The 25807-nt window shown below is 36.9% G+C and overlaps 1 protein-coding gene across 9 annotated transcripts in view; it reads left to right on the forward strand.

Annotated features, from left to right (window-relative positions):
- Positions 1–25807, forward strand: part of OSBPL6 (oxysterol binding protein like 6) — a 121157-nt gene that overhangs the window by 84685 nt on the left and 10665 nt on the right. For 8 of the 9 annotated variants that reach the window (XM_064515008.1, XM_064515011.1, XM_064515005.1 and 5 more), the window contains 12 exons: positions 1163–1270; positions 3545–3679; positions 6209–6296; positions 6566–6819; positions 8030–8167; positions 8526–8589; positions 9227–9305; positions 10585–10729; positions 11882–12026; positions 13043–13169; positions 13741–13863; positions 14590–25253. In XM_064515008.1, the coding sequence (XP_064371078.1) occupies positions 1163–1270; positions 3545–3679; positions 6209–6296; positions 6566–6819; positions 8030–8167; positions 8526–8589; positions 9227–9305; positions 10585–10729; positions 11882–12026; positions 13043–13169; positions 13741–13863; positions 14590–14698 (1515 nt within the window). In that variant the 3' untranslated portion in view covers positions 14699–25253. Of the gene's footprint in view, positions 1–1162; positions 1271–3544; positions 3680–6208; positions 6297–6565; positions 6820–8029; positions 8168–8525; positions 8590–9226; positions 9306–10584; positions 10730–11881; positions 12027–13042; positions 13170–13740; positions 13864–14589; positions 25254–25807 lie in introns of those variants that run through there. The other variant, XM_064515009.1, reaches the window with a different exon arrangement.

The following is a 25807-nucleotide window of genomic DNA, read 5'->3' on the forward strand; positions in this document are numbered from 1 at the left end:
TATCACACACATGCTCATAGTCTGAGTGGGGAAGAAGTGGATATTTAGTACATAGTCAGATGCTGGCTTTGACCAGTCTCATGGCCAGGTCTGAGCAGTTTAAGATATTACTGCCTGTCTGCTGTTAGTGGTCGCTCTCCCTTCCTGATAAATGGCTGTGAACATGCCTAGACAATTTTAGAGCAAAATAAAGTGGCATCATTTAAATCATCTTCAGTAACAGTTTAATCTAACCTATTTTACTTTGGTCCTACTTTGTTTCAGCACAGTCATGCAATCAATTCCTGAGGCTGCACTAGGAGAGAGGAAGGTTATTACCTTACTATAACAATCATTTTCCCCTCAAAAAGTATGTGTTTCTGTTGTTTACTTCTATAGCCCCAGTGGTGGGGATATGTTAGGTTTAAAACAACTAGCAGTTCATGTTCTAGCCATGTAATATACTGTGTTCTTCTGAACTTCACCAATCTTGCACACGTTTCTACATAACAGACTATATGTGTGTATGTACCCAAATATATAACATAGGTTGGGCTTTAAAAAAGGAGAAAAAAAAGGAAATATCAGACACCAGTTGAATTCTATGGGTATTGGTCTATTTTGTGAAGCTCTAGGGGATCTGTAGTTTGAAATGAACACACGCATGTAAATACATCACTTGGTCTGGAGAGGCAAGTGCCCAGTGATCCTAATGATCATGGGTTTTTTGCTGGAGAGCAAGCAGTGCCCTTTTGCTGGCTGTAAGTGTGATAACCTTGGTATAGTTGTAATATAGGCATTGCCTCTTTGGGCGTTTTGGGGGCATTTCATGTTATGCAGTTTCATTCTTTCTCCCTGCATTCACTCTCTATTTCTATAATATACATAACCCACTGGTATTCCTGACAAAGAGCTATCTGAAGAATTAGGGTAGCATGCCACTGTTAACACTGTGGAAGCATATCAGTCTCCCTGACTCCTGAAAATCACTGAAAACAAACCAACCAAAAGTATAAATCGTATACTGCTGGTTATAGTAGATTTCAAAATGCGTATTTCTCTAAAAATGGAACAAGGGAGGTTCTGAGGTTTCTTAGGAAATTTCTGCGAAAAGTGAGTTCAGACAATTTTTTTTTCCAGTTTAATGTTTGCTTTGTAATAAATATGTAATTTTTATTTTAAGGCTCTCAACCAGAATGCTGAACTAAGGAGTCGCTTGAACAGAATACATTCAGAATCTGTTATCTGTGATCAAGTTGTCAGTGTAAATATTATCCCTAGTCCTGATGAGGTAAGAGTTTGATCTTTATTGGATTTAGAGTACAGTCAAACCTTGCTAATTCTCACTAGTATCTGAAACACTCCTGACAAATTTCTGAATCTTTCAAATTGGCAAGTGCTCATTTATTGAAAATGTCAGATTCTCACTAAAGAACTCTGCTGTTTGGTCTTTGCAGAGAAGTAGCGAAAGACTGTAGTTTTTGAATATGGATTGTTGAGTGTGGGAATCAGTGAGGTTCTGCTATATTTTAATGTAACGCACAGTAGCTAACCGTTTCTGTATCTTAGTTTCTTGCAAAATCAGTAGAGTAGTTTAGTATTTGATGGCCTAATTCTGCAAGTGCTTAAAGTGGTGTTTAGTATCTTGAGTGGCATTGCTGAAGTCAAGAGGTTCATTCTTTGAACGGGGCATGGAACTAGTAGTGCGTTTGCAAGATCTAGTCTGTCTTCTTTTCCTTTCCTCAGTCAACATATTATTCTGTGCTGAGTATCTGTATTAGTAGCAATACAGTTTCCCTCGTGAGAAGGGCAAATCTGAATTTGGGAGCTATAATATGTTACAATTAAAGTCACTTTGACAACCATTCTGCTGGCATTTTACCAATGTTTTTCCACTTTCCAATGTTATTTCACTTTCTCCCAACAAGAGAGGAAGGTGAGTATCTGTTTCAAGTTACTTTTGTTTGTTTGTTTTTGGAAAATGTGCAAACAAATTTTCCAGGAGTCTGGCATGTTGGAGACTAGCAGTAGAAGATGTGGGTGAAGCAGCCACAGCACAGCAATCAGTGGTCTGCAGTTAAGACCTCGGCAATGACTCCCTCTTCTTTTTTTTTCATTGTTGTTGGTTAACATTATTGAACTGTTTCTTTTTAATCTGCATATGCTTATCTTGGTATAGAAGTGTCCAATTGCAGGAGTTTTTTGTGGAGGATCCCAGGTCTCTCTCTCACTACTCTTAATCACTTTACAAAAATAATCTTACAGTGTATAGATACATGCCTGTGTGAGTGCTTTTTGGGGGTAGGAGTATATGTATTTTTCCAAGCCCTTCTACAAAAACTTAAAATTTTAATCGCTTCCTACAAATTTAAACATAACACTGAAATGAGTTTCCATTATAATTCATCAAACTTCATAAGCCATCAGTAAGCTCACAAACTTCCAATCCCCAGTGAAAAAAGAATGATGTTTGACCTCTTGCCTTGTATTTTGATGATCTTTTTGTTAGTTCCTTTTGAGGCAACTTTACAAAACAATTCTACAGGATTAAGATGTCAACAAAACCATTTGCAGGACTTCTGTAGGAAGATTAGTGGGGATGGAGTTGAAACCTGAATGTCAGCTTTTTAGAATGGCTTCAGTAGTGCTGTCTGTATTATCTCCTCAAACCATTACACTATTTAGGGGATTAAGACAAAACCCTGTTTCCCTCCACAGCAGCAGCTCCTTTGGTGGAGCAGTACAGGGAGGTATTCTTAAACCTTTTTTCCCCTTCTTAAACTTGATAGCTTGTAGTGTAACATTTTGAAACCTGGTGTTCCTCCCATGAACAGCAGGAAGAGGAAGATACTGAATTAGCTTTTGCCCTGTACTGATACAGACATAGCAGAATTTGGGAACCCTTGTCTTTGCTGTTAAATTCTTATTCTAATAAGCCATGCAGCGTTTATTCCCAGTAGTAGTATTGAGCCAGTGTTAATGGCATAATTCAAATAGGATTTGGAGTACAAACGTGGAGTGGAAACATGTATGTTATAGCCATTGTCCGGAATATTCAAACATTTCAAACATTTGTTGCTACACCAGTTAAAAAGCGCATTGATTTTCAAAGTAATTTAAAGTAACTCCCTGGCCTTACAAAGCTTTATAATTGAATTCTGGATGTATCAAAGCTGGCTCCAGTGATGTCCAATGTGACCAGGTGTCTTTTCATCTAAATTTCATGGTTGAACTTGTCTGGCACAATCCAGCTATTCTTCACAAATTCATTTCTCTTGATACAGAACTAGATCTATGATTATTCACGCTGCTAAAGTTTAGCAGTTGATGTTAAGCAGGCCTCAAATGAAGAGGTCCATAGCTCGCTGCTCAAAATGTGCTTTATTTTGTAATTGTCCAAGTCTCATCTGTTAGATACACACAAAGCCCTATGAAAAGGCTGTTCTTGCTGTCTATGCTTATATTTGATATAGAAAAACTATTCAGGTGATTTACCCCTTACCTTTTATGCACATTTCTTTTACGTTAGAAATCATACTTCTGTTTTTCTGTGCTTTATTTACAGACATGTGAACAAATTCATGTCAATTCATTGTCCCAGCAAGTTTCTAACGAGAGCAGGCTCTCGATGTCTGAATCGGTTTCAGAGTTCTTTGACGCGCAGGAAGTGCTGTTGTCCGCCAGCTCATCAGAAAATGAGGTAGGCTATGACAGTGTGCTCTGCTTTTGCGGTCAGATGGAATTAGGTATCACTACTACTGGTTCATGTGCTTTTTTATGCTATTTAGAGTAAAAAGATATTAGAATGCATAACGTGTAGATAAATTAACCCTGTGCTCCCTGGCAATGGGATGCAGATGTACCCTGAAGGGTAAAACTGAAAGTGTTGTGCATCAGTAACATGTTTGGTACAGGTCTTTGCTAGTTTATGGCAGTTTCAGATAAGGATGACAGGAACAGGAGCATTTATGTCCAACTAGGTACTCAGCTAATTTAGTTCTAAAATTATTTAATAAAAAAATTCTTCTAGCATACACATAATGGTGTTCTCTGTAACCAGAGAAGTAGACAGCAGCCTAAAAATTCAGCTCATTCAAGATCAAAATTGAGGAAGGCAGCTACCATTCACAGATTGCAGAATCATGTTGCTGTCCACAGCTTTCCTGAGCTTTTTTGAGTTGTATTAAATGGCATTTCAGAATCCCATTAGAGTTGTGTACCAGACAAGTGAAGATTACGTTATTGGTTTTTTTCTATTGTTCACACTATATGTATTTTTTTTTCAGATTCCCTCATTGGAGGCTTGGATAATCATTCGTGATTAATTATAGCCATTTAAGAAAGCTGTTTACAGAATTGCTGAACTGAATCACTTACCTTTCCAAATAACATGATTATTGTCTCCAGAACACTTACTATTAGAGTTTGCATCCACCTTGATTAGGGACATTGATCTATTTATCTTGCTGGCTGATAAAGCTCTGTCAAGATTTTATAGCTTTGCAGTTTCTCCAGCTTTGTTCTCCTAACCTTACAAAGTAAGAACAAGCAGTGGTTTGGCATGAGGGAACAACATCCTATTTTTAAATTGTCTCTGTCCAATGTGTATTGTTCAGCAACAAATGGTAGGATTTTTTTTTCTGACTATCCAGTTTCCTCTTGCAAGTTGCTGATTCAGCTGGCTTCTGAAGATTGTAGACCAATTCAGAAAACGAACTCCCCAAAGTGGTGGTTTCCATAGGTGCTGCCTTGAAATGGAAATCAAATGCAGCATTGAATTCATTTATATTAAATGAAGAGTGCTGTTGCCTGTTGGCAGGCAGATAAGACCTCAGAGTGACTACTTGAAGCTGACAGCTTCAGCTTCAATTTCAGCCTCGGTCATAGCTTTAGATCAGAGAAACCTTTGACTTTAACAGTACAGAGAAGGAAGCAACACTGAGAAGAGACACAGGACACATAAGAGTTACATCTAAGGCTGGAATGCAGCTGACAGTAAAAGTATCCTTTCAAAAATAAACAAGAAAATAAAATGGGGATATCCTCAGTTGTGCTAGATTATGGAGAGCCCATGTTTTTATTTTCTATTTTTTAGCTTTCTTTTTTAACAAAAATATTTTTTCAGAAAGACTGCTTTCAAAATACTACACAATATTTAACTACAGAGTGTTTGTTGTAAGGCCTATACCATTTTTGGGTTATACAAAGTTTACATTTAATTTATACCATACAGACAATTCTTACTTTTCCATGCTGACATAGATAACCCAGAATATAGAGGTAACAATGTATATAACACATATAACCTGTCAGAATCAGTAACATAACTACCCACTCCATGCTTCAGATGAAGAACTCTGCTTTTGGCCATAGTGCTTTGGCACATGAGCTCTCCTTGTCAAAGAGGCAATATGTTGGCACACTATTATTTGCTTTTAGAGAAATAGCAGGCTTGTGGTAGACCACAGCACTAGTGTGGCTTTAAAATCTTTTTATTTATTTTTTTCCCCTTAGGATTCTTTATCAGTGCTCTGTTGACACTCTTAAAATCCTAGTATTGTAGGATAAATAGAAACAATTAAAAGTAATCTTTTAGAAACAAGGAAGAAGAATTTAGGGGTTTTATTATTAGAAACAGAGAACATTTAAGCAGATTCTTTAGTAGAGCTGAGTAATCTAATCAAAACAGTATTTGTAGATACCAGCAATTCTTTTTGGGCATCCTCTTTGCTATGGATCATTTAAGAGTACCTTTCATCTTCCGAAGTACTGAACTACTGCTCTTAACTTGCTCGTATCGTTTCCCTGGATCCTCAGAAGAATTCGGATTTGCTGAAACATGGGTTGCGTTTTAACATTTGGCTCTGTATAAAGAGCCCAAGTCTGTTGACCATCCTTTCTCACCTTCCACCCCCAGTGTGTTGTGTTGTTGTTGTTTCTGTTCATCCCTGATCTCATTTGAAGTCACACTTTATATGATTTAATCTCCGTATTTCGCTTCATAATAAGGAATTCAGAAACATATAGAGAGCATAGCATTTGTCTTGACGTTGTTAGTGCATTGGCAGCGTGGACTGATTGAAGCATCCAATTGTTGTAGTTAAAAGCTCTAATATGCTAAAAATTATTTCTTTGAGTATTTATTTTCCAAGTAATTATTTTTGCCTAATTCGTCAGGGTATTTTGTATATATTTGAATTAATCGATATTTCTTTTGTTTATGTTTTAGGCTTCTGATGATGAATCTTACATCAGTGATGTGAGTGATAATATATCTGAGGACAACACCAGTGTTGCAGACAACATTTCTCGGCAAAGTATACTGCTATGTTTTAAACTTTGGGAAATTATGTTGGTTTTGTTCATGTACCAGATTTACTGCATGTCTACACAAACCAACTAAGCTGAAATCAATGAAATTGGGTTGCTTGTTCTGATGGTGAATTTGGTTCCATGAATAAGTGTGTGTGTGTGTGTGTGTGTGTCTGTGTGTCTGTGTGTCTGTGTGTCTGTGTCTGTGTCTCTCTCTCTTTCTTTCTTTCTTTTTTTTGGTGCTTTCTTACAATGATAGTTTTTCCCTTCTCAGTTCTTAATGGTGAGCTAACAGGAGGTGCATTCAGGAATGGACGACGCACTTGTCTCCCAGCTCCCAGCCCTGACACTAGTAACATCAATCTGTGGAATATTTTGAGAAATAACATTGGCAAAGATCTTTCCAAAGTGTCCATGCCAGTTGAGCTAAATGAACCTCTGAATACTTTGCAACATCTCTGTGAAGAGCTAGAATACAGCGAACTCTTGGACAAGGCTGCTGAAACTGATGATCCCTATGAACGCATGGTAATAAGTGTAGCATAGCACTTCTTACATGTATATTAGAAGAGGAGCTGTTGCTTGGAGGTCTGTGCAAGGATCCTCTCTCACTCTTCCTGTTCACAAGCAACAGACCTCCCTGCTGGATTAGATCAGTTCTGTGTACAATTACAGATGTTAGATTTGATCTGAACAAAGCCGAGGGGCTTTTCTTTACCTCAAACCAAGTACTGCAATTATGATTCACTGACGTGAAAACTAATCACGCTCTCTAGGACTGAATAGGTAGGCAAGAAAAAGCCATGATGCAACTGAGAACGTCCTTGCAAACCTGGATTCTGACCCTATATCTGTTACAGAAATCTCGTGCAACCCTGGGCAGGTGCTATAAGAGAAACTTCTAATGGCAGTTTAAAAGCATAAATTGTATACCTAAACTGAAGCATGTGGGACTGATAGAAGTGCTGAATTCCCAAAACATCAATGATAGCAGTACTTTGCATATTTTACCCACTTCTGCTCTGTTCTCTGAAAAATCAGGATTTTGCTATCATCTGAAGTTAGCATCCAGAAGTAGTGGACAGTTCTTTTCTTCTACTGCTCCTGATTGTTCTGACCTCTACTAAATGGAGTTGCAGTCTGAGTGCAAGTGGCATGTCGCTCAGCTTATTACTCCCATCTAGGCTTGGTTCAGAGGGCAAATGTGGGCTTTGCATGTAGATAAAAGGTGGCCGATGGGCAGCACACATAGAAGATCCTGATGTAACTTTGCATTAAGAATATACTAAGTGAGAGCTGTTTGTGTTCAACACTGAATAAAACTGAGATCCCAGAGGAAAATAGTATGTAATCTTGTCATTAAAAATTGTCATATAATATTTATTTGCAAGGAGCAGGGATGAGAAGTGAATCTCACTAGAGATGAAAACACTTCTTTGTATTAGGTCGTTCATGATAAGCCTGATGAAAATTGGAACAGCAGTATCTTCTAACATTGTTATTTTAGAAAAATATTAGAAGAAACTGACAGAAGCCATGAAAACAAATAACATCAACAGAAGAAATACAATTTGTACTGGTTTTGGCTGGGATATATGACTTCACTCTGAGGCAATGCTTCATTAATGCAAATTTCTATGTGAATTGTATGATAGCATATAATGATGGTATATATGCAAGAATCTCCAATTATTTCTTACTCCAACTTTGTCTTACATTCTTGTCTCTATTTTAACAGGTCCTCATAGCTGCTTTTGCAGCATCAGGCTATGCCTCTACCTACTTTAGAGCAGGAAGCAAGCCATTTAACCCTGTGCTTGGTGAAACTTATGAATGTATTAGAGAAGACAAAGGATTTCGATTTTTCTCAGAGCAGGTAAAGCCTGTTTCTAGATAGACACTTCAGTTTAGATTTTGTTTCCTTTGTTCAGAAGAGTAGCCTTAATTTTTCTTTGTAGTTAAAATGCTATGTTTTCTTAATAATAAAGAAAGCTTGTTATCATGAGTGAACCTCATTAAATGCTAGAAGGTGTATGTTTTTATACCAATCACTTCAGTAGTAAAGTCATTTTAAGTACATAGTGTAAAAAAGGAAGCTTAAGTTACATTAGTTTTCCCAGTAAAATAGACTACTAAATTGCACGGGCTATTTGGTATTTTTAATTTGCAGTAACAATTACAATGTCTTAGAAATGAAATTTAATTGCTTTTAACTCATCCCAACTGTTTTCCAGGTTAGCCACCATCCTCCCATTTCTGCCTGTCACTGTGAATCGAAGAACTTTGTATTTTGGCAAGGTATACCTTTTTAATTCAAAAGCAGAAAAATTGTTTAATTAGCAAGTAGAAACTCTGTCCTTACAGATTTAGCTTTACATTTGGAACTTGCACAGAATTTTTATATTTATTATTGTAGTTGCATATTGCAAACTGATGCACTGAATTATTTCACTCCACATTTTCATTCTTATGACTGAGCATACATGTTATAGCTTTCCTTGTCACTTGTAGTTTGTTTATAAAAATTTTTCTGCTTAAAAGCTTTTTACCGAGCAAATTGTTATTTCTCTTAAAGACAAGCGGTTTTGGTTTTTTGGTTTTTTTTTTGGGGGTGGGGGTGGGGGTGGGATTTGCACAGTTCAACAAGCAACTGTTTCTTGCCTGGACTGTAGTGGCATATGCATTTAATTTATACTGCATGTTTTCATGCAAGATTTGACAATAATGTAGCGTGGGGCAACTCTATGAGAAAATCAAAATTTATTTAGTTTTTCTGACCAATTTCCATTATATATGTTTTTATTTTCATGGCAAGCTTATATTGTCGTGTTCTAAGCTAGATGGTCTATCATAGATCATCTCGTATGCTACAGTTCATTGCAAGTGAGAGATTTTGGTCTTTTCAATTTTGTAAGTCTTTCACTACTGTATTCAGATATCAGATGGAAAAACAAATTCTGGGGGAAATCAATGGAAATTCTGCCAGTTGGAACATTGAATGCAACTCTTCCAAAGTAAGCTACTGTCTTATTTCCTTTTGTTTAATCTTTGGTCTAATGATATGCCCTGCCTTGTGAATGGATTGGGTGCAGTGTACACAGACATCATGTGAAGAGTACAGGTGAGATTGTTAGTGCCTAGTTCACATCTCTCCTGACAGTACAGGCTGGATTACTGAGGCATTGCTGGAGCCTGAGGATCCTTTTGGGTTCTTGAAGGAAAAATGTATGGACTCTCTGGATACTGGTAGACCAAGGGGACGAGAAATGTTTTTAGGAGGAGAACACCATTTCTGTATACTGTAATAATCAACTGTTTAGAACAACACTGTGAAATACAGCACTGTCCCCAGCTAGCGCTGTCCTTACTAGGGCTCTCAGTACTGCTAATGGTGCCTCAGAAGAATCAGTAGTAATAATGCAAGTGTGTTTTTCAAATGTTGTACATTCTAGACAAGCCAGAACATTTCCTTCAGGTGTTGCCAGAGTAGTGAGAGAAAGGAGTTTCACTACAGATAAAACAAGGTGTAAATTGAGAATATGCAAAGAAAGGATATTTAAATGTGTCTGCGGCTTTTGCAGTACTATTTCTGCAGAAACACTATAAATGGCAGCCAAGTTTTCTTTCTGCCTTTAACAGTACAGCATCCTCAGGGACTTGATCCATCTCGTAAAATTGAGGGAAGTGCCCTCCGGAGCAGCTTTGCCTTCTGTCTCCATGTTTGCTCCACAGTTCTACAGGAGAATTTGCTTTGCACGGTATCATTCCTTCATTCTGTTCCCTTGCTTGAGAACGGAGATGCTCTGAGTCTGGGTCATTGTTACAGAGAAAAAGGGATGGTGTCCCAGTGAGCTCCGGCTTTCTACCTCCTTTCTGTTCTGTCCTTTCCATATGTATTTTGTGCTACTTGCATTGTTTACCTATAGCCTCAATCCAGCCTGTGCTTTTAGGACTTGTTGATCTCTGGGTCTCTGTCCAGTCCCACTGAAATTGTGGCCAAAGCAGTTAATGCTCTGAGCACAATGAATATTCCCCACAGGGCTTCAGTGATTCCCAATGTCTTGCTTTTGTGGCTTATAGCAGCATTCCTTAGCTTTCTGCAATGCAGTGAGCTTCTCCGTAGAGGATTAGTGATGTGCCCAGAAGCTATGCTTTTAATAAAATAAGCTATTGTTTCAAAGTCTTTGAGGAATGTGGTCTTGTATATATGCTAACAGAGCTATGTTTTACTTTTTTTATCAATCATGATGATGATTAATTTACATTGCCAATTACTTGTTGGTCTGTTCTTAGGTATGGAGATTACTACGTCTGGAACAAAGTCACTACTTGCATACATAATATCCTTAGTGGAAGGAGGTGGATAGAACATTATGGAGAGATAACTATCAGAAACACAAAAAGCAGTGTTTGTATTTGTAAACTCACATTTGTCAAGGTAACTTATGTATTCCAACACTTAAAATATGTTCCTAAAACTGCACAATTTTATTTTTAGCTGTTCCTTCAGTATTCCTGAAATTCACATTTCCTATTTTGTCTTATCAACACTGTTTTTGCCAAACAACAAATCCCTATGAAAATCATCAATTGAGAGTAGTGTCGTAAATAGTGCGCCTATTCCATTGAACCAGTCCATTTGATATCAGTGTGTTATATTTCTGTATCGTTTTGTGCTTTATTTTTGTTGGTTTTAGGTTAAAAATAAAAGACCACAATTTCTTATTTGATATCACAGTGAGAATGTGAAGTCACTCTATGGACTTCTGTGCATATTATTTCAACCTTCATTAGAATTTGGCCCTGAATTTTTTATCACTTTAGATTCAATAATGCTGCTTTTCTTCATTATTTCAATATGCAGACAAGGACTATATGTAAAAACAGATCACTGTATAGTTCTGTCAGTATTGATTATTTTCCCTAAAAACAACTTCTTTCTTTATTTTGCAACAAAACATATCGGTACCATTGCAATGTTAGCAGTGGTACATTGTTGCATATCTGAAAGTCGTGACTTGATAAATGTTCTGAAAATGGGCAACCAGTTCAGTAGGTAAAGGTGTAGGAAATAGATGTGTCTAAGAAAAGCACAGTGGAGAAGAGAAATAGAAAACAAATACCGACTAATACCGGCTAAAAGTCTTCACTGTGTAGGACCATCAAGGAATTCCCTTATGTGTACAAGTATAGTCAGTATTTTCTAATACAGGAAGAACAGATTTAGCTGGCTCTGATCCTGCAACTTTCAAAGTGTTGTTTTTACTGTTGAATTTTGTTGGATTTGGGTGAAGCAACAATGTGGTTCCTCTATGTGGTGGTGATTAATTGGGTTTAAATTCCTTTATATCAAAACCACATATCAAATCGTCCAATGTTTCTGATATGCTAAAGCAATTAATATTTGGATCGTTTGAATTTTGAATTCTAATGTTCTTGATTCCAGGTGAGCGGATCTGATACAAAATTTGGAAGCTTCAGTTAGTGTCACAAACTAAGATAGGCGCAGTGTGTGTATGGCACAGTGGGGTAGTATAACGCACAGTGTGAAGGGGTGAACTAGTAATTTTTTGCTTTGTTAAATTTGCAGGTAAACTACTGGAATTCAAATGTAAATGAGGTCCAGGGTGTTGTGATAGATCAAGAAGGGAAGGTGGTACATCGCCTTTTTGGAAAGTGGCATGAAGGCCTTTATTGTGGGGTTGCACCTTCAGCCAAATGTATATGGAGGCCAGGTAAGAAGCTTGTAATAAATGATAAACTATGGCAGCCACCTTAGTCTAACTCTAAACTATGTAAAGCTGTATTAGCTGTCATTGTAAATATACAAAATACTACTGGGGAAGTACCTGGCTAGACAAATAAACAAGATGAGTATTTTTTTTACATGAGTTTATAATAATGGTAAATGGAAACATTCCTACAGGGCATAGTTTTCTACATCACAGTCTGACTCCTCGTCAAATATACTGGGGCTTGGGAACATTATAAAAACATAATTAAGAAAATATTTGGATGTCCAGGCCTGACTTTCTTTTCACAGAGGGTAACTCACTTGAATTCAACAGAAAGGAGGTGCTAGTTGATTGAGTTTGTTCTGTTAATTCTTTATTAACCCAACAGGTTGGTCTTCAGAGATGATGAACCTCTGGTGACTTCAGGAGCTGAAGTCAGCTTCTTTATTGCTAACTTAGAGACCTTAGGTTTGAATTACTTTTGATTTGTATCTGTAGCATCTTGCATGCATGCACAGTGGTTATCCAGGAATTGCCATTGTTGGTAACATTTTGCACCCACTCTGCTGTGATTGAAACAAGGGCTAAAGATTCAGGACAGCACTGAATCAGTCTGTGAGTGAGCATATGTTCCAAAATTAGCATTAAAGATCAGCTAAGGTTAGCTTTTATAGAGACATTTTATAAGTGCACTTTTCTGCGTACAGGAAAATATGTTTAACTTGAAAATCATGAAAACAGTAATTTTTATTTAAAAAGGAAGGAAGGAAGATCATAAAAGTTTTAAATCCATTAGCATGTAATTACAACCTCTGCAGAAAAGTAGTTGAAATAAATATTTAGTGAAAGTTGTTCCACCTAGAGAGTAGCTTTTTGACGCTTTTTAATTGTACATTAAAGGAGTAAAATATATTAACGTGTTTTGCTGTTACAATTTAATAAATATATGAGGCTTTGTTGCATACTTAGAATAACAGTTTAAAAAGCATTTATCTTTCTCATACATATTCATACAGGCTCCATGCCAACCAATTATGAACGTTATTATGGCTTCACAAGGTTTGCTATTGAGCTCAATGAATTAGATCCTGTACTGAAAGATCTTCTTCCTACAACCGATGCACGATTCAGGCCGGATCAGAGGCAAGAATGCTCATTTATACTTTTAATATCTGATGGTTTTAAGGCTTGGTTTGGCTGAGTATTGAATTTTTTGAAGTCTTCACTACAGTCTGAACTAATTTTTGGATCAGAAGATTTGGCTGGAAGAGAAGGTATTCAGTACTGTTGTCAAATTCGTTTTATCCAACTGAGAGAAAGGAGCATAGAAAGCATTCTGTTGGCATAGTAGAGCGACATATGGAATAGGAGATCTTTTAGCAGAGACAGGATTCCTCGTGACAAACATGCTCTGAATGGAAGCAGTGTTAATTATGTTCATTATGCTCATTCATAATACCACTGATGATACGTTGAAGTAGCTAAAGGAAGTGTATGCTGTAGGCTGTTGGTCAGGTACATGTAACTGGGGAGGCAAATGCTGGTTGCTCCTGTGACTAATCTCTTATTTTGAAAAGGCAGGACTAGATCTTAAAGTAGGTACAACACGAACAACAGGCATGGCTTCTGCTTGTCTTTTGTGATGACTGGTGCTGGAAAATCAGCTGTTCTAGGCACTGTATTATAACTATAGGACCTGCTGTTATTCATACAGGCTTCTGGAAGAAGGAAATGTAGAAGCAGCAGCAACAGAGAAACAAAGAATAGAGGAGCTCCAGAGAAGTCGGAGGCGGTACATGGAAGAAAACAGCATTGAATATGTACCCAAATTTTTCAAGTGAGTCTATTCATTTCAGTAAGAAGTCTCTGTTTGTTTTCTATAGAGCACCTGGACAAATTACTGCATGAATTACCACCAGCATAGTCTGTTCAGATGTGAAAGCCCGGAAAATGGCAATTTTTATACATCTGTGTGTGTGTGTTGTGTGTATATTTAATACCTAATCATCATAGATAGGATGATAATCAGTAGCCTGATGTTTAGTGTGGGAGAACCAAGAGTGAAACGTGAAAACATTCAGAGTGCTTGATGCAGTTTTTTGGTGGAAGGTGAGCAACATGCAGAGGAGAGACAAACAGTATAAATGGCAAAAGGCTTATATTCTGCAAGCCAGATCTCTTGGGTGATCCCCTAAACGAGACCAGAATCTGCTAAGGTCAAAATGGCTTCGTGTGGCTGTAGGACCTGCTTACGCAGATCAGACCGTAGGTTTGCAAGTTTGGCTACTTTCTAGATCTTTCACTTTTGACAAAAGCAGAGATTAATTTTTATTTTTAAACCCCCGATTGTTCTTGTGCCTTTAAAATACGATACCAGATTCTGTGTTGGGCTTAGATCAGAGGCAAGGAATTGGATTTCATGCTGTAAAAGTGCAGAGATCTAAGGTCAGAACTTCTTTCTCTCACTCACACACTCTCTCTCTTTTTTTTGTTTTTTTTTTTGTGTGTTTGGGGGTTTTGTTTTGTTTGTTTGGGGGGTTTTTTTGATTGTTTTTTCTTGCAGGAAAGTTATGGATGCTAATCAAAGAGAAGCCTGGGTTACCAATGACACCTACTGGGAACTGCGAAAGGATCCTGGCTTTAGTAAAGTAGAAATTCCCATACTCTGGTAAACTGAGAATGTAGATCTAGTAAACATATCACTCTCTGAAGAAAAAAATAACTATGCACAATATGTTTCTTATAGCTAAGCGTGGTTTGTGGGTCTACGGAAAATCTATCATTTGCATTTATATTCATCTTTATAAAGGATTTTTGAAAGTGCATTAGACCAGGCCCCTGACCACTTATGGATCTTTTTAATTTTGCAGCAGTCATTAAAATAAAGAAAGAAAAGAAAGAAAAAGAAACAAATAAAAACCTTTTAAAGTTTCATACACTGAAAATTCAGAACAAAAGAAGCAGAAGAATTATCCAAAGTCACTTGGAAGAGGTGGTAAACAGAAAACTGCAACCGGTGCTTTAAACAGACATTAAGAGTAATGTAATCTAAAGTAAAAAAAAAAAGAAAAAAAAGGAAGAAAAAACAGAAAAAATCCATTTTGTTTCAACTATTTTTGTTAAAAACTCTTGGTTTACAACACTGTCATTTCTGGCTTCAGGTTAGTCCTTTGGTGTGATGTGCTTGGACTGACCTTTGTCAAAAAGACATAAGACATGCTTTTCTGGAAGCTGTTCCCATTCATATGCCATTGTTCATGCCTTAAACAAAATATGAAGAAGTATAGTAAGTCATTTTAAAATGTCTATCCTTAGGCTTGCGTGGAGGACAGATTTTTAAAGCACTAGGATTTTATCGTATAAATTTTGGAGAACCTATATTATTTAAAATCAAAACACAGCCAAGCATCTAACTGTATTTCAGATGAAGGAGATCTACTGTACATGCTTTAGCTTTGGGAAGCTGACTGTATAATCAGACTGAAAAGAAACTACTACCTGGTTAAATTTGAGACAATTTTGTAAATGCATTTGAATTGCTAGTCAGAAAGTTCATATTCTAAATGACGGAGGCTGAGATGTGATCATCATTTATACACTGATCTGACATAGCTTCACAGCGTATCTCATTTCCCCCTGTTTATACAATTAGAATTCCCTGAAGCTTTGCAACGGTGTTAAAAGCACAGAAACATTTCACAGGAAAGTCTCTGGCTTCTCTCCAGAAGCTGGATAGTACTTTGAACAGAACTAATATTTTCTGCCACACAGACCATATACTTTACTGGCTGTGTTTTCTTCTCATCCACTTTTCTTATCTAAATTTATATGTGAGAGTAGGGCAGAGGCTCCCATGCTTTGTAGCTAACAACAACTTCTTGTGTTGCCAAAATAGCTTTTATGCAAAATTACATTTTACAGTTTTTTCATAAAGTGATTCTATACTTTTTGATTCAGAACCAAGTCTCTTATGTGTTGCTATGCCTCAATTAATATGTAAGGGAGGAGGCCTGGCACTTTCTATCTGATAATCGCTGAAGCACTAAACAGTAGGAGGGCAGATTTTACGAAAAGAAGTAGTTTTATTAGAAAAAAAATTCATTTCACACGGTATGATCCAATTGTCCATTTATACATATATTATACATTCAGGCACTAATGACAGACTAGATTTCCTACATATATACTGTCTTTCACGTACATAGCATACATAGTGCACTTAAATTTTTCTATTTAAGATGTATTCTAGTACTGAGACTGACTAAAATAAAATAAAAATTCAGATAGGTGTCTGATCCTGCCAGGAGAGCTGCTTGAACAGTTCACAGTGGGGTGCCACACATACCCAGCTCTCTGCATGCCTGTTCCTTTTGCAGAGTCAGGCCCTTACAGACCTAAGATTACTGTGATTATTTTGTATGCATTCAGTTCTCCCCTTTGCTTGTATAGGAGAGCAACTAGCTACTAATGAATTCCACTTTCTTCCCAAAGTTATAAGGAAAAATATGACAGCCTAAAGAAAATACTGGGTAGAACTTATGAAAATTTTGAATACTAAACATTGTTTATGAATACTTGATATAAAAACTTTATGCAGATTAACAGGATTTGTTCCAAAGAATATCTTGAATTATTAAAAAAAAAATCTTATTCTCTTTTCTAGTTGGACCAAATCTGAATTCTCTGAGTTCTTCAGTGGTTTTTATAAGAAAATGAAAATATATCAGTTTTGTTTTTCTAATCATATTAGGTTAACTTCATCCTACTTGCTTTAATGGCATTACACTATGAATCAAATCTGCACATTGTGTGCAAAATGTCAATTCATTATTCTATCACTTTCCTTAAATATATCATTATTAAACATTTGCGCCCCTCATGTTCCAGTCCCTGTGTGTGGGTTCACCATGCCATTAAAAAGTATCACTTGTGCATGACTGAGAGTACATTTGAGAGACAGAAACTGCATGTCCTCAGTTTTTTTGGAAGTTGGATCTTAATTTAAATACAGAGATAAAGTATTGAGTTTTACAGTGTTCTGCTAGTGTTTCGTGAATGCCATTCTTTGCAGTGCAAAGTGCTATCACTGATTTAATTATTTTTTCAACTGTTCATCTGATATTCATTGAAGAATAGTACTAACATTTTTAGAATTTAAAAAATCTGTGATACGATAAATCTTTATTGAAGGCACTCTTTAAAATTATGGAATATTGAATTAATGAATTAATAACTAGAAGAAATACAAAACAGTGCCTCACAAAATGGAATTTTTCTTTGTCAGAATTCTAAATGTACTATCAAATATACCATAAAGCATTTTTTTTATAGTACAGAATTCTCTGGATTCTGTGCAAAATCTTCTATTAATTTTTTTCCTGCCACCTTGGGGGACGTAACGACATATTTTCTAAAGAGAATGGGTTAATAGAAGACAGGTCTGGGGGCTTCTGTCCAAACTATAATTTTTGAACAACTTTGGAAGAGCACCTGCACTGTATCGAGTGCAGGTGCAGAGCTTTGTACTTCTCTGTACTGGACTTCGTGAAGTGCTGTCTGGCCCAATTCTCAAGTTTAGGAAGATCCTTCTGGTCAGAGCTCTGCCATTTGGCATGTTGCCTGATGCTCCTAATTTAAGGTTATCTGTGAAGTTGCGAGGCGGCAGTCTACGTCCTTGCACAGGTCACTGATGATGTTGAACGGTGCGGGACCCGGAGCCGACCCCGTGGCACCATCCCCGTTCCTGGTGCCAGTGGGGGTAACGCAGCCATCGCACCCTTCGAGCGTGGGGACTCAGGCAGTTTTCAGCCCATCTAGCTCCATTCACCCAGGCAGTATTTTCTTTTGAAAGGCATAAAAAATACTTCTCTGCTCTGTAGGTTTTATTGTTCTAGGTTTGGTAGGTGAGGAGAATGAGTGCAAACCACCTGCCATTTAAAAAAGCATCAACTATTAAAATTTCTAACTTGAACTACAAAAAGGTATCCTATGCTTTCAAATGCCTTTTTTCAAAATTCGTTTCTATATGAAATACATGAACTTTATGCTTTATCCACAATGGCAAATGGTACTTGCAATTAATATTTTACAAACATACCTTAGTTTATTCCCTGTTCTGGTACTGAGGATATAATGGGATAATGCTAGCTATTATCATCAAAGGTAATGTCTTAATAGTGACTTAAATAGTTTCATTCCTATTTTTAATCTCTGTTAACGAGATGGCAGATTTTTCTGTATATTAGAAGTTGTTATCTCACTGAGAGATACAAATTGAATTAGTTTATTTTCATACAGTCGCACTGTGATTTAAAAGTCATCTAGTCACTCATTCTAATTTTTAACAGGTATAAGTTGCATGAAATAAACATGTTTGCATTTGGCTTTAGAAGTAAACTCCCAATATAGTACTCTTCATCTTACAAATAATGTTTTGCATTTTCTCTCATTTTGAACTTTTGACTCTGAACCAGCTTTTATGGCATTTGTGGGTTTTATGTGAATACCACATACTAGGCATGTGTCAAGTATGTGGTATGTACGCATGATACAGTTTTAAAAGATGCCCTTGATTTGCTACTGAACAGTGTTAGAGCTTCACGGAAACAAATCATGCAAACATTAAGGCATACTTCTCCCTAGAGCAATGTGCCCAGGAGCCAGCGCTGAGCCCGCCGCACCTGCACTGTGTGATGAGTTTGCCTCCAGGCTCTGCCCTCCTTTATCTGCTCCGAATGTAGCCTGTGGCAGGGAGGCCAGGCACCTTGCACAGTTTGCCATGGAAATAACAAGGGTTTTTCTCTTCCTCAAACCAGGTAGAGCAGGGCCCAGGGCAAAGCAGGCTTGCATGTAGGATTTCTCAACAGAGTTGAATTTTTAGAAATGCTCTGGAAGGGCAGGGAGTTCGTGTTTTTGCTAACAAAGGTCTCTTAATTTATGGAAGGTTTGTATTTTCTCCTTGTTTTAAAGGATTTTGGAATTCTGCCTGGTGAATTAGCTGTTTAAAGTGCCATTGGCCGCAGTAGTAATCTGAGGAATTAACTCTATTTTAGGTATTATTACTAACACTGGAGATGCATGATGAAAGCCAAAGGAGAATTTTTAAATTAAATCTACCTGAAATTAATAAGGCCTTTGAAGGAAAAAGGTATGCATATTCATATACTAAAATGCAGGAGGTGTTGAGTTTGGCCCAGCTAAGGAAAAAAGAGTAATATTGACAAAAATGTATAAGAAACATTAGTATGCCCTAGCCAGTCAGGATGTGCTATACACAGACCTCGGGGAAAGCTAGCAAAACTAACTATGTCTCAACTGCTTGTCTTAGCAGCTGAAAATATTAGGGCTGAAAATATTATCTAATGTTTTCTTGTTGTCCGTCATTAAGTAATAAATGTCAAAACTGTATAAAACTTCAATTTATTCTTTTCAGCATGTAGTGACAGAAATCATGGTGATCAGGGATACAGTTGTGACGAAATGTTCTTGTTAGAAAATTAATTTTCTACTTTACCATACCTGCTTATTTTTGTTAGAATTCCTGCATCACTCAGAAGATGAAGGTGAGTTTCATGGAGACAGGGGTGTGTGTGTGTGTGTGGGGGGGGGGGGCGGCTTGTCTTTTTTGTGTTTGTTTTTTAACAGAAGAATCTAGACTAAGTGTGCTAATAAAGATTTAAGTCTTCCTAGGGAGGCTAGCTCCCTGGGCTCCCTCAGAATAGTGAATGGCATCCATGAGAATTTTACAAATCTGAGTAAACTCAAAGAAATGGATTATTTAAAGCAGTTTATTTTCTTTTTGTATTATATGCTGTAAGGAGTCTACTTACAAAAGGTAATGCATTCTTACTCTTTAAACTAGAGGTGTAGAACAGCTTTGATGTTCATTAGCTTTGGTGTAAGTTACATCTTCTAAATTGAAAAACGTCTTTATAGAACCTCCTTAAAAGGACTTTTTTATATGGTGTCTTGCAGGTTTAAAAAGTGAGTTTAATATCCTTGTAGGTGTTTTATATGCCTATCTCCTTCTTTGTCAACTTTTGTTGTATTATAACCCATCATTTTTTAAAAATGTTTTTCCCTCCCCTATGATATTTGGCAAACCTCAAAAAAGGAAAAGGAGGGAGAGACTACAATGGAGAATCATGAAACTAGATACAACAGTTCTCAGTGGCACAGCGTTATTAAAAATGGAGTTTTCTAGCCCTTATTAATGGGGATGTCTGTCAGAGCAGCTGTTAACATATCTAACCTGAAACTGATTTAATACCCTTTTACTTTCCACTGACCAGTGGCGGCACGGAAAAATGGAGGATTAGTGACATTTGCTCAGAATGAATTTTGAACATGAAAGGAAGCTTTTATTCCTTTTATAATAAAAATGACTGTAGACAGAATTTGGCCGAAGGTATGTTGGTACTGTGAACAAAGAGAATTACTTATTTTATAAATAAGGGAAGCGTAAAATTGGAATATATATATTCAACACTATGTAATATAGTCTGTCTTGCATATTCTGGACATACGGTAAAACTGTCTATTTATACTCCCTGAGGAATGATCGAGATCCTATGAAACACTAAAAGATATTTCCATGTTTATTGCTACTTGTAATGGTCTGCATTAGTGAAAGAGGATGATTGTGTTTTGGATATCTTATGTGAACTTCTAATCTTGCTGGTCCCAGTCATTAGGGATGCAAAAAGGAAAGAGCTGAGGAGATTCCTTCAGAAGGCAAGAGTGGGTAACAATCTTTCATGCCCTGAGCGTCCTAATGATGCAAGTGCTATAAAAGAGCAGTACTTAAGGTGATAAATATTCAGCTAGAATGATTACTTTTCACTGTGGTCCAGGACTGGTCCCTTGGGCCAGTCCGTTTAGCCACATACACAATGTCTGTCTTTTAAACTGAATTACTATTTAGCATTACACTTATGGCAACTGGAGCCCAGGGTTGCCTTGTCAGGTCCTTGGAGGACAGACAGTGGCAGAGACAGGAGCTGAAGTAAAGATTTCTTGTCTTGTAATCCTGTGTTGGGTGTTCTTTCTCTTCCTTTGTTAAATTTACATGGGCAAGGAATATGAAATTAATATTAACCAAGCTAATGTTAGTTTAATCTTCAGTTTTTGCCAGGTAAAGGAGAATAATGGATAGCTGCTTTTTGGTTTTTTTTTTTTCTCTAATCTCTGTTGAATAAATTCAGATGAGATCTGCAATTATCTTTGAATTTGCTTAATATGTTATAAAAATGCCTAGAGACTGCATTGTGAATAATAAATTATACATAAATATTTTTAATCTGCATCAGTAACCTATCTTGAAGTCAAGACAATGAAAAGTATCATTTCAATAGGAGGTTAGGAATTGGGTCTATTTAATTCTTGAAATAAGTGTTACTGGTATCTGTTAGTGGTTGAAATGTAGTATAGCATATTCAGACCGCTGTTGTAATTCTGCAGTAAATTTTATTTTCATCTGAGTCTCAAACAAGACCTGACTATGAACTGAGAAATAAATGCTGATGTGTGTATTTTGGTATGCAGGCATAAATTCAAAGATGGCAACTTCTAGCTTACTTAAGCTTTCACTCTAATTAGCAGAAGCACTGTTCTTGTTCCTTTAGAATTATTTCTAAACTAATTATTTTCAAACGTTCATTCCTCACTAAGAACTAATTATATGCCAAGTCTGAGTTTAAAAATAAAACAATGTTTAGAGCTCCACAAACATGAAGAATGGTTCTTTTATTTTGCAACTAATGCTCAGATCTTGCTAAACCTCCAGCTCTCAAAGCAAGGCAGACCTATAATGCTCATTCACTAAAATTTCATCCCTGGACCAAAAAGAGATATCAGTGGGCTTTTCTGGATGGGATTCTTTGCTTCTTTGTGTATTGATTTGTGTCTACGTTATGTACCATAAAACCAGCAAGAAGTCAAGCTGTTAGCATCTGATGTCACAAATCTTTTCCTTCAAAAAAACACACAGCAAATTGCTTGCTCTTTAACTGTTACTGCTAGATTGTCTGAAGAGGATGCTTAAAAAGCCATCATAAAATTAAACTATTGGGACATCTGGAGACATCATTATGATAGTTCTATATTAGGAGATTAAGATATTTTATTTTTTTAACCAGTATCAAGATTTCTTCTTAAAGTCAGTATCTACTTCCCTTTGTATAATTATGTTCGATGGATTATGTTTTTTAAACATTTCAACAGCTTAACATTCCATATTTTCTCTCCTTTTTGCACAGTTAACATGAATTTGGAATAATGACACACTTTTTTAGTGAGATTAGATCCCATGCACACACATGTGAAGTGTAGTAAATTCCAGTATTTGTACCCTGATCAAATCTTTTAGAATGCCATATAAAAGTAAAGTTTAGATAAGTAGTCAATTTAATTGCCTTGCTGGGCTTCATTAGTTTTAATGGCATTTAATTCTAGATGGTAAACAGACCTTTAGCAGGCCAGAAAGTGAAAATATAAATAGCAAAAAGAGCATTCGCTCGTGATTCCCCATATCCCTGTGCTCAATGAAACCCAGATCTATTGCTTTCTTGTACACCACTTTGCATAGCGTCCTTGTAAAAGGAGGCCCTCAGAATCTTTCCATTGGGGTTGTGCTGTTATACCATCTAGAAATATATACACCAAAACTCACTTCACACTTTTTAAGATGAATTTTAAAGGCAGATAATGTAATTATCTTCAGCCTTTCTAGAAGGCTAAAATGTAGAGTCAGTGCTACTTTTAAATACCAGGTAGACTATGACTATTCTAGAGGGAAATAATAGACTAACTGCAAAGGGTCTGTGTGCCTTGATGCACCAGACAAGAATTTTTCTATTGTTTGAAAGCAATAGAAAACTTGAGGGAAAGAAAGAAAAGTGTTTATGTGTCGTTGTCCAGCTATCCAAATGTTGCAAAAACCAGTATATTTGGGGCACTGTAGTATTAAACCTCACCTGCAGCACTTCATTTTGTGCTCAGAAGTTCATTGTGGACTTCCATAAGGACACGAAGAAGGACAGGATACCAAAAAAAAGTCAGTGCCATAATTTCTAAGTAACTCAATAGATAATACAGTTGATTTCCAAATCTTTGTTTTGAAAACTGTATAAACTAAAGTATTGCAATTTTTAAAACTGTAAATGTAATCCTTCATGCTACATTCAGTAATTTAACATAGAAAAGAAGATCCTGATCTGGACTGTGGTCCTGCAAATGCATGCAGTTGTGCTGGACAAGTTCGAGAGGCCTTTCAGGATGATTCTTCTTTACATCTTACTAATTTGGTAGTTCTAAATACTGACTACAATGGTGTCTGTAAAAGCACCTCTATGGCTTACAATTACTAAGCGTCAACAGTTAAGAAGTAACATAGATTAGCAATATAGAAATTATAACCCCTAGGCTTTTATTTCAAATGCAAGAGTTAATCAGCAATGCACATCTCAAGATTTTTTTATTCTTCCTCTGCTTGGACTCTGATCTTGCACAGGTGTCAATATGTAGTTAAACATACACATTGCTAACAGTCTCATTGAATGCAGTTGAAAGGATGCAGATATTAATGTTTGACTAAAAAGGCTCAACACTGACATTCCTAAGAAGTCAAAACAATGATTATACCAGGCTTTGTAATACTTCATTTTTAATCCTTATATCCTTAAATAAATGAGCATCTATACGGATGAGACTGAGCACCTCTTGGGTCTCCATTGAACTCCATGAGCTTCCATGTGAGTGGATGATCTAGCTGCCAAAATTTTATTTCAGCTTTAGACCTAATATAAACAGTCAGGCCTAGGTATTCAACTAGTTATGCTTAAGCTTCATTTTAAAAGTGCACTGCCTCATGGAAGTTAAAAGCGTGAAGTACAGCAGGTTTAACTGCTTGCCAGTCAGAGCTAATATATTTGACTTTCCTTTGCCTTTCTTGCATTTTGGGACCTTGTTCTTGTAGTATTTAAAAGTCGGTTAACTTCACGTCTATGTAAAGTTCAATTATGTATGACATTTGTAAGGAGATGACATCAGTGACTGAATTTATGAGAACATGTCTTACTCTGGCAAGCTTAACTGTAATACCATTTGCAGTTCCTATCCCTGTTTTCCTGAACTTTCCTGCAGGATGGTGCCAGCCCAGAGGGAGGGTTGCTGGTGCTGTGTGCCAGTGAGAATAGGAGACTCTGACTTGTCCTTCAGATCTGCCAAGAGGGAGGGTGACCAGCTAAGAGCACGCTCCTAATCTCAGCCCACAAAAAATATGAATGTGAGAAAGTGCCTCCCCTCTCTCCCTTTGGGCTTTAACCCATACAGAATTGCTTTTTTTGATATATCAGGTTCTCTGGCTACTTCAGAGATTGAGCCTGTTTGATAGCCAGGAAGGAGCAGTAAGGAAACAGTTTAAGTTCTCGTTACACATTACACAGCTGCAGCACAAGCACTCTGTGTCTTTGCACTAGTGAGCTGGTTTGACCATCCCGTTGCAGTAATGCTGGATGCAGATGAGGCCTCACGCTGACTACCTCCAATGCAATAAATAACAAACTCGTACAGTAGCGGATGTTGATTTCAGTCCTTTGACAACAGGAGCATCTGTTGGCCACATGATTTGAGGAGGCGGTAGTGGGGGGAAGAATAAACAAGAGATTCATTTAATTAGGGAGTTTATTCCAGTGAAGTATGTGGTATACATGTACTGCCATACCCATAATGCCAACTCCAGCTGAGGGAGGTCCTACAGCTTCTGTCAGGAAGTGAAGGTGAACTTCGCTATATTGTAGTTTATGTTGTGCTCTAAAATGTAATAAAAGATGCCACCTGTTTCCTTCAGGCTGAGCCAGATTTACCTGGATATTTTGTCAAAAAACACACACACAATTCTAGTTTTTGAGGAAACATGATGCTCTTTTACCTGTTGCAGTGTAATTGGATAATGCATGTGCAAATGACTTGTTTAGCCTGCCAATGAATGTTGCTAATGCCTTACCAAAAAACAAAAAGCGTATTTTTTGTATTTTTTTCCTCAGAGGCAAATCCAAACAATGCTAGATTTGGGAAACTGTTTACTGAAAAGCATTTTCTAATAGATCTCTGAAGAAGTGCAATTGTATAATTATTATTGTTCAGTGCATACAGTACATTGTCTCCATCACTCTGTACACTGCTGCTATTAGTGCTTGTTCTAATAAATCTCAATGTACACTGTTTAAACTGCTGTCATCTGTGTTCTGATTTCTTAATATAAGAACCATCTCAATCACTTCAGAATATGGTTCTTGAAGGAACTGTTTGTAACTAGTTAAGCGACTTGACCACTGATCTCACAATTTACAATATCGTTGTACAGATTGATCTTATATAGGTGAGTGATAGTGGCAGCGATAACACTAAAACAGCTGCTTCTCAGAAGCACCCTCTTCTTCCTTTCCAACCTTCTTCACTGCAGGATTATTTTTATAAAACTTTTCCCACATGACTCTGTGCAGTTCCTTTAAATCTGGCAGGAGCTACCTACCGCAGCCTCGGAGAAGATTATTTTCTTTTTGACAGTTCCCAGTTTTATCTTCATACTACAGCTGGTAAGAGCCTTTTGCTTTTTTTCCCTTCAGCTTGCTTTTTATGATTAAAGAGAGCTTGCAGTATGTTTCTAAAGTTTTGTGAGAGGGTTTAAGGAAAATGGGCTCCTGATGTTCTCTAATAAACTTGGGAAAAAAAAGAGGCATGAAAGTGAAGAAAAAGAATTACCAGACACCTATTCCTTTTGG

The sequence above is a fragment of the Dromaius novaehollandiae genome, chromosome 7, assembly GCF_036370855.1.
Source record: "Dromaius novaehollandiae isolate bDroNov1 chromosome 7, bDroNov1.hap1, whole genome shotgun sequence".
NCBI classification, from domain to species: domain Eukaryota; kingdom Metazoa; phylum Chordata; class Aves; order Casuariiformes; family Dromaiidae; genus Dromaius; species Dromaius novaehollandiae.